The 23,602-nt window shown below is 41.6% G+C and overlaps 2 protein-coding genes across 2 annotated transcripts; one reads left to right on the forward strand and one right to left on the reverse strand.

The window, feature by feature from the left end:
* Positions 1-319: 319 nt before the first annotated feature.
* On the reverse strand, positions 320-2,745 carry enkur (enkurin, TRPC channel interacting protein; the record flags this gene model as incomplete). The annotated part of the gene is made up of 5 exons (XM_080793725.1): positions 2,616-2,745; positions 2,006-2,145; positions 1,436-1,671; positions 819-965; positions 320-493 (listed from the first exon to the last, which is right to left on the reverse strand). The coding sequence occupies exons 1-5, from the start codon at positions 2,681-2,683 to the stop codon at positions 320-322; spliced, it is 765 nt and encodes a 254-aa protein (XP_080649851.1). The 5' UTR covers positions 2,684-2,745.
* Positions 2,746-4,672: 1,927 nt separating this feature from the next.
* Positions 4,673-10,984, forward strand: thnsl1 (threonine synthase like 1). The gene is made up of 5 exons (XM_080793892.1): positions 4,673-5,650; positions 7,067-7,351; positions 7,740-8,104; positions 8,558-8,661; positions 9,690-10,984. Exons 1-5 carry the CDS (start codon positions 4,688-4,690, stop codon positions 10,037-10,039), a joined length of 2,067 nt encoding a protein of 688 aa, XP_080650018.1. The 5' UTR covers positions 4,673-4,687; the 3' UTR covers positions 10,040-10,984.
* Positions 10,985-23,602: the final 12,618 nt, after the last annotated feature.

The following is a 23,602-nucleotide window of genomic DNA, read 5'->3' on the forward strand; positions in this document are numbered from 1 at the left end:
GTGGAAATCTTATATGTCCCAAACGTTTACTTTTCAAAATAGCAAAAGTAGCAGATCTGCCAGCTCAAAAGAGCTCGAAGATCTGCTACTTTTGATGCTTTCGTGTGACACTGTATCAAGCAGGACATGAATTAAAAAAAACATTTGGAGATAAGAGGTTTCTGCCCCGACAGTAACAATATGGTAAACTCATCACAGATACATCTAGGAAATATATAGTATTTATTGTATCCAATGTGATACGAGACAGGCAGTTATGCCTGCAGTATTTAGAATCCAATGAAGAATGTTTCAAGATGACAGGAGTGTTAACATGTCTTTAGTTGTTGGCTATGTAGATGGTCTTGTATCTCTCGATGAGATTAATATCGGTCTCCAGTTGCTTCATTGCAGACTCCAGGCGCTCCTTGCGGTACTTTTTCGGCGTGGTATCTATGACAACCGACAGGCCCTGGTACTGATGGTGCAGTTCTTCCCAGTTCTTCTTCAGGCCCTGGGCAGCAAAATAAATCAATTAAGAATAGTAACATCATCAGTGACAATTAGAGTTGTTCTGATACCGATTACTAGTATTGGAAAAGCTGCCGATACTGCCTAAAATACTGGCATCAGAGCTGGTACCTCACAAGCTCAAAATGCTTGCTGCTAATCCTAGCCTGATAGCGTGTCACAGGTTCAACTCCCGATCCCGACGACCTTTGCTGCGTGTCACCCCCCCCCCCCCCCCATCTCTCTCTCCCCATTTCCTGTCAACTTACTGTGACAGAAATGATATGGATGCATTGATATTGTTTGTGCAGTGTTTGGGCTGAGTGTACCTGGAGGAGGGTCTGTCGCTCCTGGTCAGACAATTGTTTCATGGCCCCCTGCTTCATCCGTTGTTTAACATAGTCGTCATACTGCTCCTGAGCTCGCCTGGTCTCTTCCTTGCGCTGCTGCAGGTACTCGGGGGTCTCTCCATAGTCCTACATAGAAGCAATATGAGACAAAACACATTCACTGCACTGGCAAGGGAGATAGTATTGTATAAGGCCCTAAGAAAGGTTCATCTCACTATTATTAGCCTACTTAATAGACCGGAGGCACATTCTAAAAACTCCTATATACAAATCCGGTGTAAAGTGTCGTTGCTGTCAGGCAGACACCTCTTATGTCATGTTTTAGCTTTTGTTTTAACTTTGTTTTCTTTTTAACCTTTTTCCCCTTTTTTATTTAATTTTTTTATTTATCAGTTTTTTTTGTAAATGAATACCCCTTTTTGATCATACAGTGTCACACAAAATTATCCAAAGCGACACGTTTTGAGCTTTAATTGATCTGCTGCTGCAGTGGTTAATCTCACTATTATGTAGATTAAATCTATTTCTTTACGGATTAATCTACAGTTGCTATCATAATCTTTTTTTTAAATTCAGAGCCCCAGATACAGCCATACCTTTTTCTTGATGTATTTAGGGACAAGTCCCGATTTCTCGAGGAGCTGTTTGTCTCCCCTCTTTGTGTCTGCATAGATAGGCGGCGGCTTCCTCGCCACTGCTGTTGTATTCTCAAGAACGTTTGTCTTCACAAAATCCTTGTTTGTATGAATGCCCATGACTGGGTTATCTGTCTTCTTGGGAACGTCAGGCTTCCTTAGGGTGCCATCAGTCACTCTGGAATACTTTGGAACATCTAAATGAAATATGAATATATACAGGATGTCAGAGTTTTTGTTAACTAAAGGGCTTTTTAGGTTATAGGCTTTACAACAATTAGAATAAATAACTGAAACAGTGTTTTAAGGATATTGGTGTGTTTTCTGTATCTAAAAACAGTGTTTTAAGGATGGTGGTGTGTCTTCATTATCTAAAAACAGTGTTTTTGTTTTAAGGATAGATAGATAGATAGAAGTATATAGCTAAAAAGACACAGATGATTTCCTGGTTTTAATGGGTTAAAAACTGAAATTGAACAAACTAATGAAGAATGCAACACTATAATATAACCTTGATCTCTCTGTACTCACTTTCAGGGAGCTCCTTGGAGTGTTTCATCAGGTATTTCTCTGGGGATGGCACTTCCACTTTGGCCGGCCCCATTGTCCTCATCGCATCCAGGTGGGACTTCTTCTCCTGTACAACTGAGGTCCTGAACTTTGACATATACCTATAGAGACAAGAGGTCAGAGAAAATCAAAGTTATTTTGGGCATGGCAACATCATGAGCAAGTTCTGTCACCTGCATACAATTCTAAAAAGTAAAATAAAATGTTACATTGTACTAATGACGACATTGCATGTTGTTTTATTCTAAGATAAATACGATTTAATTGATGAATAAGGATTTAGTCCTGCACGCGACACAAGCCTTTATTTTGAAACTATATGTGTTTACCTAAACATCCAGTTGCAGCATGAAGTAAAATATATTAATGTGTGCATAAAAAAATATGAATGTGTGTAAAGTGTTAATATAAGTTGACTATACTGTGGAAGTTTGGAACTACAAAAGTTACTGGCCAAAGGTTTGATAAACTCAATTAAATTAAATGACTAGCTGTGGAGTTTTAGCTCTTAGGCTACTAAAAACATCAACAAACACAGTGTTCAGTTCAGCATGTTAGCTAGCATGCCTACCTTGGAGGTTTCTCCGTTCTAGCTTCTTCTTTTGGAAAAAGGTTGTACATAACCTCTGTGCTCTCCATCCTGATGACTCAAAATAGACGAATTAATAGATATTTCCTGATATAAGACCCACTCAAATGTCAGGCAGCAAGGCTAGCTAGCAAGTTATACTTTAAACATTCTAGCTAAAGTGGTGGAGTGGTTTGTTTGACAACAGGCTCCAACTCCAAGGGATACCGTTGCTAAGCAACTCAGAGATTGTGCATCGGTAGTTCGGGCAACTTCGGGGTGACCCTGTCAGTAGCCGTAGCGTCACAATATTGAATTAGCCATAGAATAGATTTGTATTTATTCTAGAGAGATAGTGCATATTAAATTGCAGCTCAATCATATTTTGATTTGACCATGTGCGCATGTCTCCACGTGCGCTTTAGTGTCAGAACAGGTTTTGTCCCTCGACGTGTACCGTAGATGTAGTGCACTGATCCAACAATAGTGAGAAAGTAAACAAACAGCGTGGACAGCAGTGCACAGCCTGGATTCAGCCAAGCTGAGTCTGAAACATTAATATTTTCGAGTTTAAGTTCAGATCGATGGCAGCGAGTAATGTGAGTGACCTGAAAACACGATCAGCCTGCACGACGTATTTTTGTGTACTAAATCGTAAACGTTACTGATCATGCAACTGCATGAGGGGTCATCGTTCGCCATGCTGGCTGTGGTGGACATTTTTGTTAAAGTTCTATTTTTGTCATTGACATACAATTAAATGATTGGACCTATACCTATAGCCCAAAATTTAGGGGATGCACACCCAAATTTAGACATTAGTATTTATCGATTTTGAAGAGCCTTGAATGACTTTTACAGGTCTGTAACTCGGGGTCAATTTGATTCCATTTGTTGTAATGGAACCATGCAAATGGATCCATTTTTGTAGAGTCAGAATTATGGGGGTCCTCGAAAATTAAAAGTTAGAGAACCGTACAGTGGACTCCTTCCTATTGTGCCATAGTGTAGTAAATCTGTGTCACAAATTGTCTGGATAAAACCTGGAGAGACTGACATTCAGTAATTAGGTCTTCTGATCAAAATAAGAAGATTAGCCTATAATAAATTAAAATCTAAAATTGTCCATGGACATGACCACTGAGTGGGCCCCTCACTGAGAACACTGGGAACCATCTTTTTAATATTTATTTCCTATTTGCTTTTATATCTTCATTTATTTTACAAATACATTATGATGGGCCAAATGCATTATATTACATATTTGTTTTACTTACATTTAAGGCCCAATATTTATAAAGTTGAAGTGTACATTATGCGCATGCAGTGGCAAATCGGGTGGCAAAATTAGTTTAACGTCGTTTTATGTAATGAGAATAGGACTTTTCTGTTTGGATGTATGGGCTGTCAAGGTCAGAAATATGGTAGTTCTTTTGCCACTCAGTATGTGTTCCCGCATAACTTCCAGGTATGATGATGTTGTCATGCGCATACCCTCTATACTTTATTTAGGAAAACAAATTGCCAATATTATCCAGAGCGACTCACAGTAAGCAAGGTAAACACCAGGCAATACATAAAATACATAGATAGAAATACGAAATAGTCATCTAGATCTAGGATCATGGGTAAACCAAGAACAGTCTAAAACGTATAATATATTATATAAAAAAATCTGAAGGCTATTATTGAAACTATACACACTTTAGGGATGCATTTGTCATATATAAAAACAATCTACAGGAGGGGAGGTGGAAATTGACATGGAATAACATGTCTTTAAAACCGGGAAAGCATCTGTCATTTTAGATTTTTACATTGTAGAATCGGCCTCAGGTCTTAATGGGTTAACCGTTAATAGATAATCTTGTACCTACCTTTTTCCTCCCATTACAGACAATTCCTGACATTCCCGCAGACCAAAAGCAGAACTGGAAATGGGTCTGCTCAGTGCATCATGTCTGCTTGCAATAAAAGCTGTCCGATACCCGCCACGTTGTCCCTTTTCTGCCTCAAAGTCATGGCTGTCCACCAAGACGACTCCACCTTTGCTGGGAGACCGAAATATCCTGCTCATGGGTCTCCCCGGAGCGGGGAAGACGTCGGTGGGTAGAGTCGTGGGCCAAAGACTCGGATTACCAGTCATCGATATCGACGACGACGTGCTAGAGGCGTCGTGGGAGATGCCGGTGGCCGCCAAGCTGGCGGCGGTGGGCGGTGAGTGCTTTCTGGAGGAGGAAGGCGAGGTCCTGTGTAACTTCTCCGCCTCTGGGAGCGTGGTCTCTCTGACCGGCTCCAATCCGCTTCATGCCCCCGCCATGCACCACGTCAAACAGACGGGCCTGGTCGTCTACCTCGACGTCGACACCGAGGACATCGTGCAGAGACTTTCCACCATGAAGGTCAACAGGATAGTGGGCCAGGAGGCTGGGGTGTCCATGAGGAAGATCTTGCGTTACCGGAAGCAGTTTTACGAGAAATGGCTTGATGTGAGGGTTTTGTGTGGCACGGGCGACACGGTCGAGGACATAGCTGAGAAGGTGCTAAAGGCTGTGCGGAGATATCAAGATCCTGATGCGGAAACCTACGTTTCAACCAGGAGTCATTGTAAAGGATCAACCGGTAATAAAACCTACTTCAGTGATGTGGTGCTGGAAGGTCTCGCCCCAGACGGTGGCCTGTACGTTCCCACAAACGGCTTCCCAAAGATAGACACTCGCGAATGGCTGAGACTGGCCGACCTGTCCTACCCGGAACGAGCCTTGGCTATACTCGAAAAGTGTATTCATCCGATGGACGTCCCCGCGGTTGACCTCAGATCGATGGTGTTCAAGGCGTATGGAGCGAACTTCGCGAGCGAGGCCATCGCGCCCGTAAAGCACCTAGTCCACAACCAGTACGTCCAGGAGCTGTTCCACGGCCCCACCGCCTCGTTTAAGGACCTGGCTCTGCAGCTGATGCCCCAGCTGTTTGCCTATTGCCTTCCGCAGATGTGCAACTACCTCATTCTGGTCGCCACGTCCGGAGACACCGGGAGGGTAACAAGAACACTCGGCGGATTTACCCTTTTTGCCGACTTCTCAAGACAAGTCGGCAAACCGTGGAGAATATTCGGCAGACTCTTAAGAAGATTCGCCGCGCGACGACTCTTCTTCAGATTCTGCCGAATATTCTCCACGTTTCGGGGCACTTTCAGCAGCTGCAGCTGCAAGTTTCTGAATGTTAGCTACTGTGCTAACGATGCTAAAGCAACACAACCAAAAAAATGTATTAATCCCGTGATCGGGACGGGACGGGAATGAAAGTCAACGGGAGCGATGATAATGATCATTTTCAGGAAGGAAACAACGCTCGACGCAGTGCTCAGACTCACTGCTGGCTGCCTGCTGTAGCCAGGGGGGTGGAGCTGGGTGGACCGCAGTGTTTGTTTACAATAAAGTTTCAATAGTTGTCACTGTACAATACTTTAAAACAGTTGTCATGTTGCACACAATCAATTTGGTCATAGCAGCCGCTGAGCCGCCTGTAGCCTCTCCTCTCCAAGCAGCAGCCCACAGTGCCTGCACCGTGAGACCGCAGTGAGAACGCTATAGCATTGCAAGAAGCTAAGGCTTAGCTGCTAAGCTAACAACACCAGCCATGGTGGTGGTGATGTTAGCTTAGCGTAGCGTAGCTTGCTGCTGCTTGGCTGTTCAACTTCACTTCATCTCTGCCTATAATTTTTTCTTATTGTTACCCTGACACCGGAGCTGCAAAAACAGACAGATCTACAAGCTCTACAATCTCAACTATCAAACTCCAGCTAGTCCCACTCCTCTGAACTCCAGGCTGCATGAACAGTGCTCGAGCGCTCAGTTTTCTGCCCCCCTCAATGTCGCAAATCTTGCGCATTCACTTCAACTTAAATGGCTCTTCTGCACAGCGCAGCAATAGCTTTGCTTTGCGCTTGCGTTAGTCAAAACTAAAAGCGAGTGACAGTGAGACGAGCATGTCGACCGTAGCAATGAATGGAGACCTATTTGGAATGATTAAATCCATTATTGGCCTGGAGAAAGTTACAGCCGCTCAGCCTCCTCCTCCTCCCTGGCACGGTACAATTAGCCATGTGCTATATGACATTTTGTTTACCCTGCGACAGGGACTGAGAGAAATGCCACCGAATTCTTAATTATTTTCCTTCTCTATATGGGCACACTTGTGAAAGCTGAATGCTTTTGCATGCTTTTATTGATCTGCTGTCTGATCAGCGTGCATGATCATCATGCAGTAGCTAGATGCGCGCTCCAGTGCCGAGATTTCTTCCCGTTTCGGCGACTCTTCGATCGTCACTTTCCGTCCGAGTTCTCAGACAGAACTCGGACCGGAAAGTGACGAAGAGTCGGCGAAAGGGGAAGAAATCTCGGCAAAGATGAAGAAGAGTCGGCGACCCGAGTTCTCCAGTATTCACCGGGAGCGCGGTGCTTAGCGGCTTCAGCGCCCTCAGTGATAGCGACAGACAGAGGACCGGCGTGCTGGTGTTCTTCCCAGAGGAAGGGGTCAGTGAGATCCAGAAGCTCCAGATGACAGCGTACAGAGAGGGTAACGCCAAGGCTGTCAGCGTGCGGTCTGACTTTGACTTCTGCCAGAGAGCCATCAAGAGGATGTTCGGAGACTCTGGGATGACGGGGTACCTGGCGGTGGAGTACGGCACCATCCTCAGCACTGCAAACTCCATCAACTGGGCACGGCTGTTGCCACAGGTTAATTACAATGTTATTCATACAAAAGCTTAACAGTTGATACCATAACCACTTGAACACCAGCAGCATCCATATTCTGGGCCGAAAAATAGCCGATCTACAAGCTCACAACAAATTTCAGTGCCATTGTGAGCTTGTAGGCCTAGATCGGCAATTTTTTGGCGAAGAGATTTGGTGCAGACGGAAAACAGTACAGAGTCAACTACTCAGGTCCAACTTACTAATTTGTTTAAAATACTTTTCTTTTTGTTAAATTGGTCCAACTATAGATCTAATCAATCATGTTGTACCACCAGAAATACCTAAGCATTATTTTTAGTAGTGTTGAGTAACATAGCATTAATTAATGATTTAATACAGTTATTTTCATAACGGCTTGCTTTTTTAGGTGGTGTTCCACGCTTCAGCGTATCTAGATCTGTTCAGAGACGGCGTCATCAAGTTCGGAGACCCCGTCGACGTTTGCATTCCCACCGGAAACTTCGGCAATGCCATGTCGGCCCTGTATGCCAAACAAATGGGCGTTCCGATCAGAAAGGTCATTTGCGCGTCCAACCAAAACCGCATCGTTGCGGACTTCATCACCACAGGCGAGTGTGACCTCCGAGGGCGACCCCTCGTCACCTCCCACTCCCCGGCCATAGACATCTTGAAGTCCTCCAACCTCGAGAGGTTCATCTATCACGTGTCAGACGGAGACGGCCATCTCGTCAGGGAGCTGTTCGCCCAGCTGGACAGAGAGCAGTACTTCAGGTGGGGCTGTCACGGTTATCAAACTTTACTTGACGATTAATTATCAAACAAATAATTGCGATTAACGATTTAATTGTGTGACTTTTAGAGGCCTTGTAAATAAATGTCGCACAGGGTACATTCATATGACACAAAGAAACGTAAATACACAAAGAAAAGACTGACAATGACCAATAGAAATATCAAAATTAAATTTGTATTATGGCCGGTACATTTATTATTTCATACTCACAATTTGTTACAAAATAGTGGAAATAGCAGATCTGTAAGCTCAAAACGCGATGCGAGCTTGTTATTTCCACTATTTATATAAAATGTTTCAAAATGTATACCTTTTCCAACCTGGAAACGATTATGACGATTATACAAAGTACAGTAGTTGAGATTATCCCAACTAATTAGGATGAGACGATTATGTAATAATGGTGACCTGTGGCCCTCTATGACTTCCAGGGCTCCGGAGCCTCTCCTCAGGAAGATGCAGCAGGAGGTGCTGGCCGGCTGGTGTTCTGAAGAAGACTGCCTGACTGCCGTACGGAGCGTTCACGCACAGACAGGTGAAGTAGATGATATGAAACCAGTCGGTAGTGGATCTTCCATACAGTGGTGTTTTGGTCTGTCACACACACGCTAGAACATGTGTCCGTCTCGATTCATGGGCCAAGTAAATGGGAACATCAAAATGGCTACTTTGCATAAAAGGCTTATAAGTGAGTGTGCAAATGCATCCTCACACCTCACATACGTAAAGCACCTCAGCATTTTGACTTCAGTAGGGCAACTGTCAATGCCAGTATAATACTTGTTCAAAGCAAACTTTCAGCTTCTATAATTCAAGGCATTCCTTGAGAAGATCTATACAGACTAAAACTAAGCTAGAAACTAGTAATTTCCTATACAAACATGTTTACTACTACTATTTATACACCCAAAAACCTAAAACCCTAACATTTATATTAATCACATACATTATGTAGGTACTACATGTGATGTGTAGTGTGAACAGGTGATCTTTCACAAGATCCAAAGGATAATGGAGTTTGCAGGACAGACCTACACTGCCCCCTACTGGCAGTAGTTAGCTGTTGTTTTGGGCAGTCTCACTCTCAAATCAACCTAGTGTCATCGACTCATCATCATGTGTTATCATCCACATGAATATAATGAAAATGAATTACCAAAATACACAATAACAGCATATGAAAGCCATGGTCAACTTCTGGCGATTACACCAACACCACATGCCTTCTTTCAGTAGGACACCTTCTCATCCACTTCTTGATATCATTGAAGTCATTGCTTCATCAAGTATAAAGAAATGTCTTTGAATCAGCTTTCCTTATAAGTTCACTGTGTGATCCAGTGTAATAACTCATCTGCCTCCTGTGGGTGACATCTTCTCTCCCTTCGTGGCCACCTTTTAACCCAGAAGAGTGAAACCATTTGTTTGTTAATCAAGCTTACAACAGTTAAGGTGGTTGCACACTGGGCGTGTTTTTCAGAAAACCGATGGAGAAACGCCGCTAAAAAAATCCGGGACCTTTACTCTAAGTAAGTAAACAGAGGCCTTTTCTCCACTACACAGGCTACGTCATGGACACTCACACGGCCGTGGCTAAAGTAGTGGCCGACAGGCTTCAGGACGGGACTTGCCCCGTGGTAATTTGCTCCACGGCTCACTACGGTAAATTCGCTCCTGCCGTCCTCGGATCGCTACAGCAGATCCAGATGAATGTTCCAGAGGATCTCGTGGAACAGCTAAGGCGGTTGGAGTCTTTAGCATCATCTGGGCCAGAAATGCACGCACACGTGCTGAAATGCCTGGAGGAAAGAAGCAGCCGGCAGCAGGCGCACACAGTTTGTCCAGCGGATTACACCGTGTTGCTTGAAGAGGTGGAGAGTATGATACAAGACTCTTTCTTGAAAGTTATGTAGGGCTTTATTTTCACTTTAGTCAAGGTCCATGTCATTTCAATTGTTTGTGATTTAAGATGGTGAGCAAGCTATTGGGACGTTTCTTTACTCCATGTACTGCATTTTATTTTGTCAAGCGACAACATTTAGACAAAAAAATCACACCCATGTGAAGTGAGGGGCGCTCTATTCATCGTACATCATCAAGAATCGTGGTACCTTATTGGCCAAGGGTTTTCACGGACATACATATTCCGATTTGCTCAGCCTCAGTCACATATGATGTAAATTCTCCATTCATTGTCAATGGCATTTTTTATGTTTGTTCAGACAACACAAACATTAAAGCTGTTTATAGGAGGGGCTAGCAATAAATGAACCTTCAGACAGCTCACCACAGTGATATGAGGAGTAGAGAACAGTAGTTTACTTGCAGTTGATGCTCAATAATAAAACCAGTACATTCTCACAACTGGATGCTACACAAATAAAACTAGAAAAGTGTCTTTAACAGCATTTTGGTCCTCTACTGACGAGTATAGGTTTAGAACAGCCCAGTGGTCTGAGGAAGGGCCCGAAACGTAGATATTTGGGAGCCTGAATTGGTGTGCGGATTTTTTTCATTTCTTATATTAGAACAGCCCAGTAACACATCCCAATGGTTTCCTCATACTGTATGTATAGGTTCTCTACCAAGTGTCCTGTGTGTCTGTCCGCCCGCCCACCACTCCTTCTACCCTTGACATTTACATAAAGGATTGTTATACTGTTATAGAATCGACTCTGTAACATCCATGTATTCTTAGATCAGTATTTTATTGACAACAGATGGCTTGCTTTTTACTTCCAGTCCACAAACATAATGCTTTTTAAAAGAACATACATGTCATCTGTCCTCCCTAACCCTGTGAAATCAACCGTAATCAAAGCTTCATGTCTTATGAATTCACAAATTTGAATGTGTAAAACTCCACAAGAACTATATATAATTATATAATAATATATTTTATTTAAATTTGTTTAAAGATAACCCAAATGTCTCTTTTTTTCCTCAGTTCACATTAGTTTTGTTCAGTTTCAGTATACACAGTTTGTATAGAACCACCCATTTATTTTTAGTGTTACAGTATCTTGTGGAAAATATGACTGGCCTTTTATATGTTTATTTATTTGAGCACATCAATTTACAGTATACACATACTTATATGATTGCATTGTAACGTCCCTGTGCTTTTCTTTTAAGACAGACAAATAATAAACCACCTACATTCAATACATTCAACGATAAGTACAAAACAGGCTAAAAAAGAAAATAGAAAAAAAAGAAAATAACTAAATATGATTTAAAAAAATTGATCATTGGTTATTTTTGTATTAGTTAATCAGAGCAGTTCATCAGCTATAGCAAATCACAACATGCATTTGATACAATTAACCAGCTAAACAGAGACTCATTAATTCAGAGCAGAAAGCAGCTTTACATAGACCCATCAAGCCTTCCTTTCCATTGGTTGAAAACAGTTAAACAGCTATTCAGAGACATAATAAGGGCAACTGGTGGTAGGTGGTCGAGTAGAGGTTTCCATATTTTGGTAAAAATGTCTTCATTGCCTTTAGACCTAGCACTCATTCTCTCCATGGGTAAGATTGTATATATGTCCCGGTACCACTGTGTAACTGTTGACCATAATCCAATTGAAAAGGATACATTTAGTAATTTATTGCAAATAACATTGCAGCTCAACTAATAATATTTTCCTTTGTCTTATGTTATATGATCATCCCCAAGACTCCCTGAAATTGCAATATACTTACTTATGTCCTCTTGTCCACTAGATGGGGCTGTGTACCTCCATGACCAATGCAGAATGCCAACACCAGTGTCATCATAGCATGATAAGCAGTGGAGGAAAGTAACTAAGTACATTTACTCAAGTACTGTTCTAGCCTGGCATCGCCAGACTAATATCACTGTGTATAACTTTGGTTTGTGGAAGATTTATTTCCAAGGGGCGGTTACAAACAGATTCCAACGTCACAGCAATAAAGTTTGTATAATGGGCTCTTAGATAGCACTTTTGTAGACTTAGATAGCATTTGATACAGACTTAAAGCATGTTGTGTAGACAGCACTATACTTGCATTGCATGTAGTCATAGCACTTCATAGTACATATAGTAGTATATATAGTTTATATGTATAGTTTCATTATATAGATATTACACGGTTACGTTCTTAGCTTACGCATGTTTCATGATAAATGATGATGTGATGTATTCCCATGCTTTTTGTTCTTGCTTAATGTCAATCGCTCTGGATTAAGAGCGTCTGCTAAATGCCTACATTGTAAATTCTAAATTGATTGGTCACCCACAACTCTGGGGTGAGCGAAATGTAATTCAAACTGAGGAGGGCCAGACCAATCTCCACAGGGATGTTCTTTTCCTGTGGCATTCGTCTGGTTTCCAGGCTAGTATAGGTAGGCCTACTGTAGGCTACTTAAGTGCAGTTTTGAGATATTTGAACTTGAGTATTTCCAATTTACAATACTTCTACTCACTACAGTATACATATCGGGTCCAAACATACTTTTACTCCACTACATTTATTTGAAAACTTTAGTTACTAGTTGTAGATATTGATTATTATTACAAAGTATAAGCTACATTAATTACTTAGCATACTGTATAGAGGCCAATGCAACACTTTTTTACAAAGCCTTCTAAATAAGTATAGTTCTCAAACTAGTTCTCAAATTCCATTATACAAAATGAGGATTTTGTATAATGGAATTTCTACTAAAAACAAAATAAAGAATAAACTGTTCTCTAGGCTACAATCGACACTAATCCCCGTTTTTAACTGTAGAGCAGAGAATAACTGAGGGGCTGATAAAGCGACATGGAGGATTTCTCCTCGTGACATTAAAACCAGCACTAATGAATTGATCTCAGTGTTTCACGCTCCAGTAATTGCTGGGCACAGAATAGATGGAGAGACACCGAGGCAGGCCTCTCCTATCAATGTCTACTGACTCATTAGCCACAGCTTCGATTTCTTCACAAAACCCCTTTGAAGTTGCACCGTTGCTAACCTTTCCTGCAGGTGATATGTATGTGTCATATGGCAAAGAGTGGTGGAAGAAGTACTCACACATTTTACTTAAATAAATGTATAGCATTATACCCCATCTCCAATATAAAAATACTTTGTTACAATTAAAGGCCTGTGTTCAAAATGTATATCTAGGCTACTATTGAGTAAAAGTACAAATAACGCATTGGCATCAAAATATACTTAAAGTACCAAAAGTAAAAGTACTACTCACGCGCTGTGAGCTTGTAGATAGGCAATTTCCATATAAAATAAGCCTAAAGTGGTTAATGTATGTCTTAGTATAAATATAATTATTTACATCTGCAAAGTAACAAAAATGTTCAAATAATAGGAGTAAAAGTATTGTGTTGCTTGTATGCGTATTGGGCTGCGTGCATGTGTGTGCGTGTGTGAGTCCTAAACGTGCATGTGAAGTCATTTCTCTTGACCCTCCTATAAGCAGAACATTGGGCAATCTTCTTTCTATTCAGTCGCCGAGCAAGGAGCTGCTGCAGGCAATGATTTATTGAACGTAATTGCCACTTCTATTTAAGCCAAATAAATGAATCTGTGGAAGTCAAATGCCAGGGTCATGCATTATACACTTGATAAAAGGAGGGAGTGGCTATTGCTTCTAGAATTCTGGTTCAGGTTTCTCTGGTTTTCAAGACTTTAGAGATTAGATATGAATGTAGCTGCTGCACTCGGTGCCCTGCTCTTCTCAAAGCAGCTCCAGTGAGTATAAGGAAACTCTATGTGAATAACAGGCACGTTACACACAGACATCAAAGGAGGCTTGAGCCCCTGCCCTTTTACGGTAATAGGTAGGCCTACCATCGCCCATAATCCATCTCGCTGACCACTCTGTGCGGCGTTCTTGTATTCTTTATTTAGTTTTACTGAGAATAAGGTTAGAATTAAGTTTAGGGTTAGGCATAGTGTGGCCGGGCCGTGGCCCGGAGTTTGAGTTAAAGCACTGAATTCAATAGACCATTTAAATATTCACATCAACCTAACACTTTCGTATTTAGAACAGGTTCTAAATACGAATGCAACGCAGTAAAGAATGGGACAGCAACAAGGATTTCCCCCAAGATTACATTAGTTTATTAAGCAATCAATAATAAAAGCAACACTTGATCATACGGAATAATAATATCATAAAACAGAAGAAACACTAAAATACTCCAACTACAGAGGACCTACAGTGAGCAAAAGGGAAGCATGCAAGGAGGATGGAGTGCACAATATCAAAGTGTAATGGGGGAGGGAGTACCACTGTGAGCCTAACCACCCAGGTCACTGCACCTATCCTGCAGCAGAAGAGAGAAGAAGATGTGTTCACAGTTACACACAATAGGGAGGCTCCACACAAGAACCAGAAATAATAGTGGGAAAGCACCATTATAGTTTTTATGCAACACATTATTTGGAGCAAAAACTGCAGGTCTTATTTATTTTAAAACACAACTAATGACCTTTCTGTTTGCCGCTGCCATTGAACTAATTGTGATTACTTTGCTTGATGTTCTGTGTAAAGCACATTGAATTGCCTTGTTGTTCAAATGTGCAATACAAATAAAACGCCTTGCCTTCCTTGCCATTGCCAAATTCATTAATGCTGAGGGGGTACAAGGGTGCAGGGGTTATGACGGGTATCTTATTCTATTCCTTCTCCATCGTACTGTCCAGAAATGAATCCTACACCGGCAGAGTCATTTAAATCCAGGTGCTGCCTCAGCAGCTGGAGGAGGTTGGGGGTTTGCGTAGGAAAAGGATACGTTTCATAGATCTTGCAGGATTGCTGATGACTGCAGTTAAAATAGATGGAGACGTGTGTCAGGTTGGACAAAACACTTCCTTGGCATCGTGCCCGCTGATTTCTATCAGTGTCTTCCGACCGAGGCAGACAACAACAATTTTGGTTTGAGTGACAAACTGACAATATAAACAAAAATGCTCATTCTACCAAAATGTGCAATGAATGATCGATTAAAGGGTGTGTAATCTCTCAAGACAGATACAAATCACCCCCCCACCCCCGCCTTTCTTTACCGAATAGGTTCCCAGGATGTGTAACACTGGCTTCTTTCAAAATTTGTCCTTAACAAAACATTATCAGGAGACCACAATTAAGGGGAGGTAAATTTCCAATCTCTTTTGTACATACCGCTAATGTGTTTTGTATTTGTTGATGACATGTATTATTGTGTTAATTTTGTATGCTATGTTGATGAATTTAATACACAATGGAAACACGGCCCCAGAATGTTTTTTTGCGTGTTATCCATTTAATTTGAATGTCTCACTGTACCACGTGCTGTTTACATTTCGCACGGTCTGTTTGCACAGACTCAAATATTAGATAGGTAGGCCTATAGGTGTGGTTGAAAACCAACATAATTGATAAAAGAGATTTGTCAATGGATTCTGTTACTATTGGGTGTGCCAAATAACATACTAAAGTTTTAAGAAAAACGAACAACTATAAAGGCATCGTTTTCAAGATGGTTTCTATGATGGCTGCCGGGAGCTAAAATGCCTATAAGCTTAATATGTAAATCATAACAAATATGCACCATTGCAAACTAATTTGGCTCGCTCCCTATAGTGGTCGGTTTGCAATGAAACCAATATTAGATATGTCAGTAATATGGTTGAAACTAATTGATAGTAGAGATTTTTCTGATTGATTGATTCTGTTACTATTGGGTGTGCTAAATAACATACTAAAAAGGCATTGTTTTCAAGATGGCATCCACGATGGCTGCCGGGAGCTTAAAATCATAGATATTTAAAAAATAGATGCCTCATTGGCCGCTGCAGTTCGTTGGAGCGATGTGTGTTGAAAGAGGGGCGGAAGAATTTACACTGGGAGAGGAAGTACGCCGGAAGTGTGGAAGACAAGTTACGTCACGCTGCCACTCAAGTGATTACTGGCCAATCACAGGGCATCTTTTCCGGGACTTACAGACCCGAACATGCGCTCTGTGACGCACGCTCATGCTTCGGCAGGGCTTCGCAAGGAATCTCGGGGAAGTTTTGCCCTCCCTTAAGCACATACGCTCCAGAGCCGGAAAGGGCGTCTACGTTTATATGTCTATGCTTAAAATGCCTATGGTTTGGTTTGATATCACAATATCACACAATATCAGCACCCTGAGTCCCTGACTCTGTTTGAGCACAGTGGAACAAAGACTTCATTAGTATGGTGGTGGTAACACCTGTGAAGGAAGTAAGGAAGAGGCCCAATGTCTTTACAAAATATGTTCACAGGGCCCATTAACATGGATTTTGGTGTGTGCCGCCCCTGGGTGTGTAATGGAGAGGGTAGAGCAGAATGGAGCTGTATACGTGGTTTCGAACTTGGAAAATTATCCATTTCTCATGCCAGTGTTACTGGGCCTGTGGCAAACAGATAGAGGGAATGAGGCTGAGGTAAAAAAAAAAGATAAATTATGAGCCAGGCTCACTCTGAACAGTTGCAATATTTTATGATTAGGCTCTGACATGATGATGTAGTACGTTTTATCCATTCTTAATTGCAATGCATCACTGATCAGTATCTTGGTATTTATAAATAAACACGAGGCGTGTTCAGCTCATCGCTTGTACTATTTATGTATTCTCTCATTGATCCCTTCCTTTGACCCCCCCCCCACGCACACACACACACGCACACACAAAGCTTTTAGTCTCTTGCCTCTCAATGTGGGCTTTTCTTATTAATCAAGACAGTTGGCAGGTGAGCAGGAGGAATGAGCAGGGCTGCAGGAGGGAGACGAGCATGTGAGCACGTGCATGGCTGCGTGTGTGCATGTATACAGAAGTGGTTGAGAGAGAGAGAGGGAGCCAGCTGTTACTCAGAACCGGTATAGCCCACGGCTGGGTGAGCAGGGATAATTGCCGGTGCGGAGCCAGCCAGTTTTCATCTCCTTAATGTGAACCTGTGGCATAATGGAAAGTGTTCATTCACCACAGAACGACACAGAGGTATTCAACATTTTGCAAATGCCTTTAAAAAATTGCAAATGTACTGTACAAGCTCGCAGCGTGGCACGAAGTGATACATTGTGAGTTTGTAGAGCTGCTATTATTGAATATAGACAACTATATGCAGTAAGATGCCCTGAGGGCGAGAAACGACCTAGGTCACATGCACGCATCCGCCTGGGTGACGGCAGACTGCTGGGAGAGCGCTGGCGCTTTAGCATGGGGGGTCGGATCAGCATATAGAATGAATTCTGTACTGGCCATATATAGAGTGTCTATAGTATACACTGTACAGGGTTTGATGAGGTCAGATCAACATATGGAATGTCAGAACAGGTCAGCTCCATATATGGAGATCTAAGGTTTGAGGTGGCTGCGGGGGCAGTGTCTTGAGTTTACAGGGTTTGATGAGGGCCCAGGTAGGGCCGGGCCCTAATTTCCGGGCCTGTTGAGGCTATATAAGCCAGGCGCGGCTGCACTAATAACTTTGGGGCGTGCCCGTCTAGAGTTTGAATGGACGGGTATCAGTCAAAAGGGAGACATCGAAGAGGAAGGATGGATCGGGAAGGATCAACATATGAAAAGGTCAGGTCCATATATGGAGATCTAAGGTTTGAGGTCAGATGTAACCTTACTGGCCAATATTGATGTCACAAGGCATGACCATATATGGATGCGTGGTGTGACGGACGGACAGACTAATGGGAAATGCACGTTTTCATAGTAAATGAGAGCTGCGGTCGCAAAAATCAAATGACTGTGATGCTGTATATTAGTTACATGTGAGCTGTGTATAGGGCCTTAGTCCTACTCCTCCTCCCAGCCAACACTCCCCACTGACAGGTAGTTACCCAAAACGGCATGTAAGCTCAAACCCACAATTCAACATTTTGGTTGAATTTGGTTTTGGTTAGTGACCTCTGTGGATGAACCATGACTCACCCTGGACTAGAAACGCGAAACAGAAATGTGTTTGTAAGGATCTTAATTATGCCTGAGGATCTTATGACTTGATTTCAGTATAAGGGCTATATACTGTAGCTACTATCACTGATGTTGATACTGAACAGCATCTGACAACAGTCAATGCACAGATGTACCTTGTAACAACAATTGCTATTCGTGTCGCACACCGTCATGGCTTACTCCATGCTTCTGTGCGTTATCCACCATTTATGCGTTTTTTTTTCTCAATATGAACATAAACATATTGACATGTGTGTACGCAATATTCATTGTTTCCTGGGCAGTGTATATAAGTGTATAATTGTCCAGTGGTAAAAGTGCATATAGTCTTTCATCCAGTGGGTTAAAAGGAGCACAGCAGGCCAGCAGGATTCGATCACTGTTAATTAATTACACGAAGACATTGATTTTCAACTGAATCCCTATCCCCTAGGTGTGAGGAAGTGGAAGAATTGAAAGGAAAGTTTCAAGACTTCCATGTGAGTTGACTGCTGGAAGATGCTTTCACTCGGAAGGAAAGTTAAACATTAGTCCAAATAAGGAACTACACTTTAGAACAGGGGTGTGTGAGCTTGTAGATAATGTTATATTTCCAACTATAGCTTTAACTAATTATTAACTAATTATTGTTTTACAGTATTTATTATGTTCTTAAAAGACACATTGGAATAAGTGACATGAATTGTTAAATGGCCATTTCCGTAATGCATTAAAACCCGGGAAAGAATCCGCAAACGCAAACGAGAGCAACACCATCAGTAGGCTACCCTGCAGGTGTGGACAATAAACAAGATTTGTACTCACTGCGCAGCAGCTCTTCCCAGCAGCAGCTATAGCGTACAGTTCCTACCTCAATGTCTTGTGCAGGGAGGGGGGGCATCGGTCTGGGACACTTCACATGGGCTCCAGGGTAGGGTGGGGGTCCTCGGAAGCCTAAATTGGTGGGGCTGTGGGGCCCACGGACATGGCTCGTCTCAGGGTCCAGGGCTTGGTGCTGCTTCCTACACCACTGGTGCAGTGACTCTTCATATTCTGGAATTACATGAAGAGAAAATAGTCATTAGTGTTATGTAGGCCTACATCACATTAGAAACACATGTGGCTGTATAGCCTTGTCAGCCCCCACAACCCATATTTTATAATATATAATTATATATTATAATAGAATACATCAATATTAATTATTAAACCAAAAGTTCAAACATAAATCATAAATCAAATGCTTTCAAAATAAACAAACAGTTAACCAGTTGATCCAAGTTAAGACACCAAGCCTATATGACTCACCGAAGAGTAACCAAAGGTTGTCACAGTGAACAGGAACATGCTGCTGTCAAACATTTCAGCCATCTTGCATAGGTGGGAGTGGGAGTGGGGAGTGTAGGAACTGATGTCACCTTTATACTGCCTTGATTGACAGTTGACATGGGTTGCCATTTGCGGGTTGCCATGTTGGCTGGGTTACATTTACATTGCCAAGGCAAAAAGCAACAATACAATCAAAACTAAATGTATGTACATTTGAATTGAAAGTCAGAATATTCAATAAATCAGTGTCACACACACACACACACGCACATGCGCGTGCAACAGCGCAGCGAGAGAGAGAGAGAGAGAGAGAGAGAGAGAGAGAGAGAGAGAGAGAGAGAGAGAGAGAACTAACCTTTTTCTCAAATTGTGCCATGCTGGTGTGTGTGTGTGTGTGTGTGTGTGTGTGTGTGTGTGTGTGTGTGTGTGTGTGTGTGTGTGTGTGTGTGTGTGTGTGTGTGTGTGTGTGTGTGTGTGTTTGTTGCTGATTGGCTGATTGGCTGCAGGCCCATCACCAAATGAATGTGCACAGGGGATTTTGGAGAGAGACACCTGGGACAGCACAACAAGGAGATAGACATAACTTCTGACAGGAATGCACGAGAAACTTACTTTTTAACATATATCACATTCTCGCCGAGATATATTTTCGAGTTAATAAAAAAGGGGGGAAAAAAACGAATGGTTCAAATGCATTAATTAAGATTCGAGTGCCAACCCTAACGAGCGAACATTCAAACCTTGAATGTTTTGGGACAGCCTTAGTGCCAGGCCCATATAGCCATTAAAAAAAACCTCTCCTCTCTTCTGCAATGACGGAAAGATAATCCATTTCTCACTTGAAGTCTGAGAAGTCAATGACCCTAATATGGATCTGTGTGGTATGAGATATGAGTTCCGTCTCCCAGGACCATGTGCAGCCCCTCAGACTGACAGCTGACTGACAGAGGTTAACTGCCAAAGAGGACCGGTTCCGAGGTGTAAGGCTCTCGGACCCCTCGTTCCGACATCTACAGGAGTGGTAGATTGAAATGGGTGCGTGATGCCCGCCCGGGGCAGCAGGGTCGGTAGACAGAGGCCACTTCTGGCTGAAAATTAAGTGTCATTCCTACAATCCTGCACTCCTGGAAGTGTGTGCATGGCTCCTTATTGTAGAAGGACATGACAGACATGACAGTGTCATACAGCAATCTATTTATGTGTGTGCACAATGAAAAGACAGCAGATATAAAGGCTATACGGTATGTATGAAGAAAATCACACTCGTGTGAAGTGAGGGGCGCTCTTATCATCATACAGTACAGCATCATACATGACATTCCGTGCTCAGCCAGTCAAATCATCACAAATTCATTCAAGTCATTCCGGCCAATCACTTTTGGCGTCTTCACTTTTCTGCCCTCACTTGTATCCTCAATATGTACTTTGCTCAGCCAATCAAATCATCGCTATGGGGTGATCAGCCAATCAAACCATCGTGTTTGTGTTCACACAAACAGCTGGGCATTGGAGTGTCTGCACCACTAAAAAAATTAATACAAAAAAAGATTACGGATTACGACGGTGTGTGTGTGTGTGTGTGTGTGTGTGTGTGTGTGTGTGTGTGTGTGTGTGTGTCGTAGGACCACTACCAGTTGACCTGTAGTAAGTCTCATGGTCGGGGGGGTAGGACCAAGGGATTTGTGATTTGTTTATAAACATTTTGGTATTTGTTTATAAACATTTTGGTATTTGTTTATAAACATTTGTGATTTGTTTATAAACATTTGTGATTTGTTTATAAACATTTTGGGATTTGTTTATAAACATTTGGGATTTGTTTACAAACATTTGGGATTTGTTTATAAACATTTGGGATTTGTAAGTCTCATGGGGGGGGTAGGACCACTACCAGTTGGCCTGTAGTAAGTCTCATGGGGGGGGTAGGACCACTACCAGTTGGCCTGTAGTAAGTCTCATGGGGGGGGTAGGACCACTACCAGTTGGCCTGTAGTAAGTCTCATGGTCGGGGGGGTAGGACCAAGGGATTTGGGATTTGTTTATAAACATTTTGGTATTTGTTTATAAACATTTGTGATTTGTTTATAAACATTTGTGATTTGTTTATAAACATTTTGGGATTTGTTTATAAACATTTGGGATTTGTTTACAAACATTTGGGATTTGTTTATAAACATTTGGGATTTGTAAGTCTCATGGGGGGGTAGGACCACTACCAGTTGACCTGCAGTAAGTCTCATGGTCGGGGGGGTAGGACCAAGTCTCATGGGTTTTGGGATTTGTTTATAAACATTTTGGTATTTGTTTATAAACATTTGGGATTTGTTTATAAACATTTGTGATTTGTTTATAAACATTTTGGGATTTGTTTATAAACATTTGGGATTTGTTTACAAACATTTGGGATTTGTTTATAAACATTTGGGATTTGTAAGTCTCATGGGGGGGGGGGGGGGGGTAGGACCACTACTACTGGCCGCATGAGGCCCCCACCTAGCTTCTTAATTTTGATCTCAAAGTGCACCAGATTGAAGCATTTTCATGGCAAATTTACAATTTTTATCCGGCGTGGCAAAGCAGGAGGGGGGGGGGCTCTGTATAATATGTTGCCTAGGGCCTCAAAAGGCCTAGAACCGGCACTGTGTGTGTGTGTGCTTGTAGATCTGCAATTTTCACAATATTTATCTGTGGATAGAACCGAGTCAAACTACATTTATACTGTTCTACTGTCATCTACTCCTATACAATTTCAAGTGCTTGTCAGGGTGGGGTGAAAAAAGGGCTTTGTTACGCCCTCCATATTATTATGGTCAATGTCTGTGTGAAATGTGGAGTGATTGGTGCATGCGGTGAGGAGCTACGGCAGTGACAGTGACAGACAGACATTCAGACAGACAGACGTTGACTGAATTATAGTATGATGATTATAGCACTTATGACGTAAATCGTTTGCCAGCCATGTCTATGGACCTTGAAGATATTCCAATGTTTGTTTAGAGTATTTTAAGAGCACTTTAGAGCCAGCCAAGTCTATGGACTTAAATGTTTGTTTAAACTTAGAGCACTCTAGAGTGAGCCAAGTCTATGGACTTTAATGTCTGTTTAGGACGTATTATGACGTAAGACATCATGTGGCCGATATAAATACAGTTCAGTGTGAGTTTCTTGACTTTTTTAAAACTATGTTTTTATAGTTACAGTTATAGTGCTCAGTGTGAATGGCCCTTAACTCTGATCATTCACTTTTATCACATCTGCTGGCCAGACTGATTTAATGCACTTATTTCATTCTGGAAACTGAACAGAAAACAAAACACTGCAATGAGAAAACAAACAAACAAAATAAGTTGTGGGATATTCAATACAATATCAATACAGACAGTGGTGGGAAAAGTACTCAAATGTTTTACTTAAGTAAAAGTATCAATTCTGCAATGTAGAAATACTCTGTTACAATTAAAAGTCAGAAATCTTTACTTGATTAAAAGTATACAAAAGTATTGACATTATGCAGAATGTCCCATTTCACCCATTTCCAATAAAATGGGTGATAAAATGTATAATTTGTTTTTTGAAAATAGCAATTTATACAAGCTCACAATGCGTCACATCACGACGCATTGTGAGCTTGTTCGATCGTTCGATCGATCGTTCGATCAGCTATTTTAAAATGTCCAAAATCTATATAAAGCTTGAAATAATAATCTAAATCTACAAAGTAACTAGTAACAGAAGTTTTCAAGTAATTGTAGTGGAGTAAAAGTACAATTGTTGCCTCTGCAAGTGGAATAGAAGTAAAATAACTGAAAATGGGAAGTATCCAGTAATGTAAAACAAAAACAAGCAAACAATGTTACAGTACCTGAGTAAATGTACTTACTACACCACTGAATAATGAAAATACAAGATTTGAGGTACAGGAAAAAGGATACAAACAAAGATTCTTATTAGAGATCTGGTTTGTTATCTACAAATGATCTGTATAAGGCTTTCATTACTCATTTTCAGTAACTTGCTGTAATTATGACTTACTGACAGTAAGTCATAATAAAAGCCTAACAAGCTTCCTTAAAGAAATGTTTTGACGTTTCCTACTTGGCAGTTGTCTAATCTTTACCTCTTAGACCTATAAATATAACACTTTTATAACCCTCGGGCCCTCATAAAACGTGATTTCTGTCCACATAAGCAGCGGGAAGAATAAGTTGTACCTTTATTGTG

This window comes from Protomyctophum bolini (assembly GCF_963924005.1).
Source record: "Protomyctophum bolini genome assembly, chromosome: 21".
NCBI classification, from domain to species: Eukaryota; Metazoa; Chordata; class Actinopteri; order Myctophiformes; family Myctophidae; genus Protomyctophum; species Protomyctophum bolini.

Bases quoted from the DNA above. Each gene is read 5' to 3' on its own strand.
- thnsl1 (XM_080793892.1), top strand. From the start codon at position 4,688: ATGGGTCTCCCCGGAGCGGGGAAGACGTCGGTGGGTAGAGTCGTGGGC. The intron at 5,651-7,066 runs GTAACAAGAACA...TTCACCGGGAGC, and splicing joins CGTCCGGAGACACCGGGAGG to GCGGTGCTTAGCGGCTTCAG. The intron at 7,352-7,739 runs GTTAATTACAAT...TTGCTTTTTTAG, and splicing joins GGGCACGGCTGTTGCCACAG to GTGGTGTTCCACGCTTCAGC.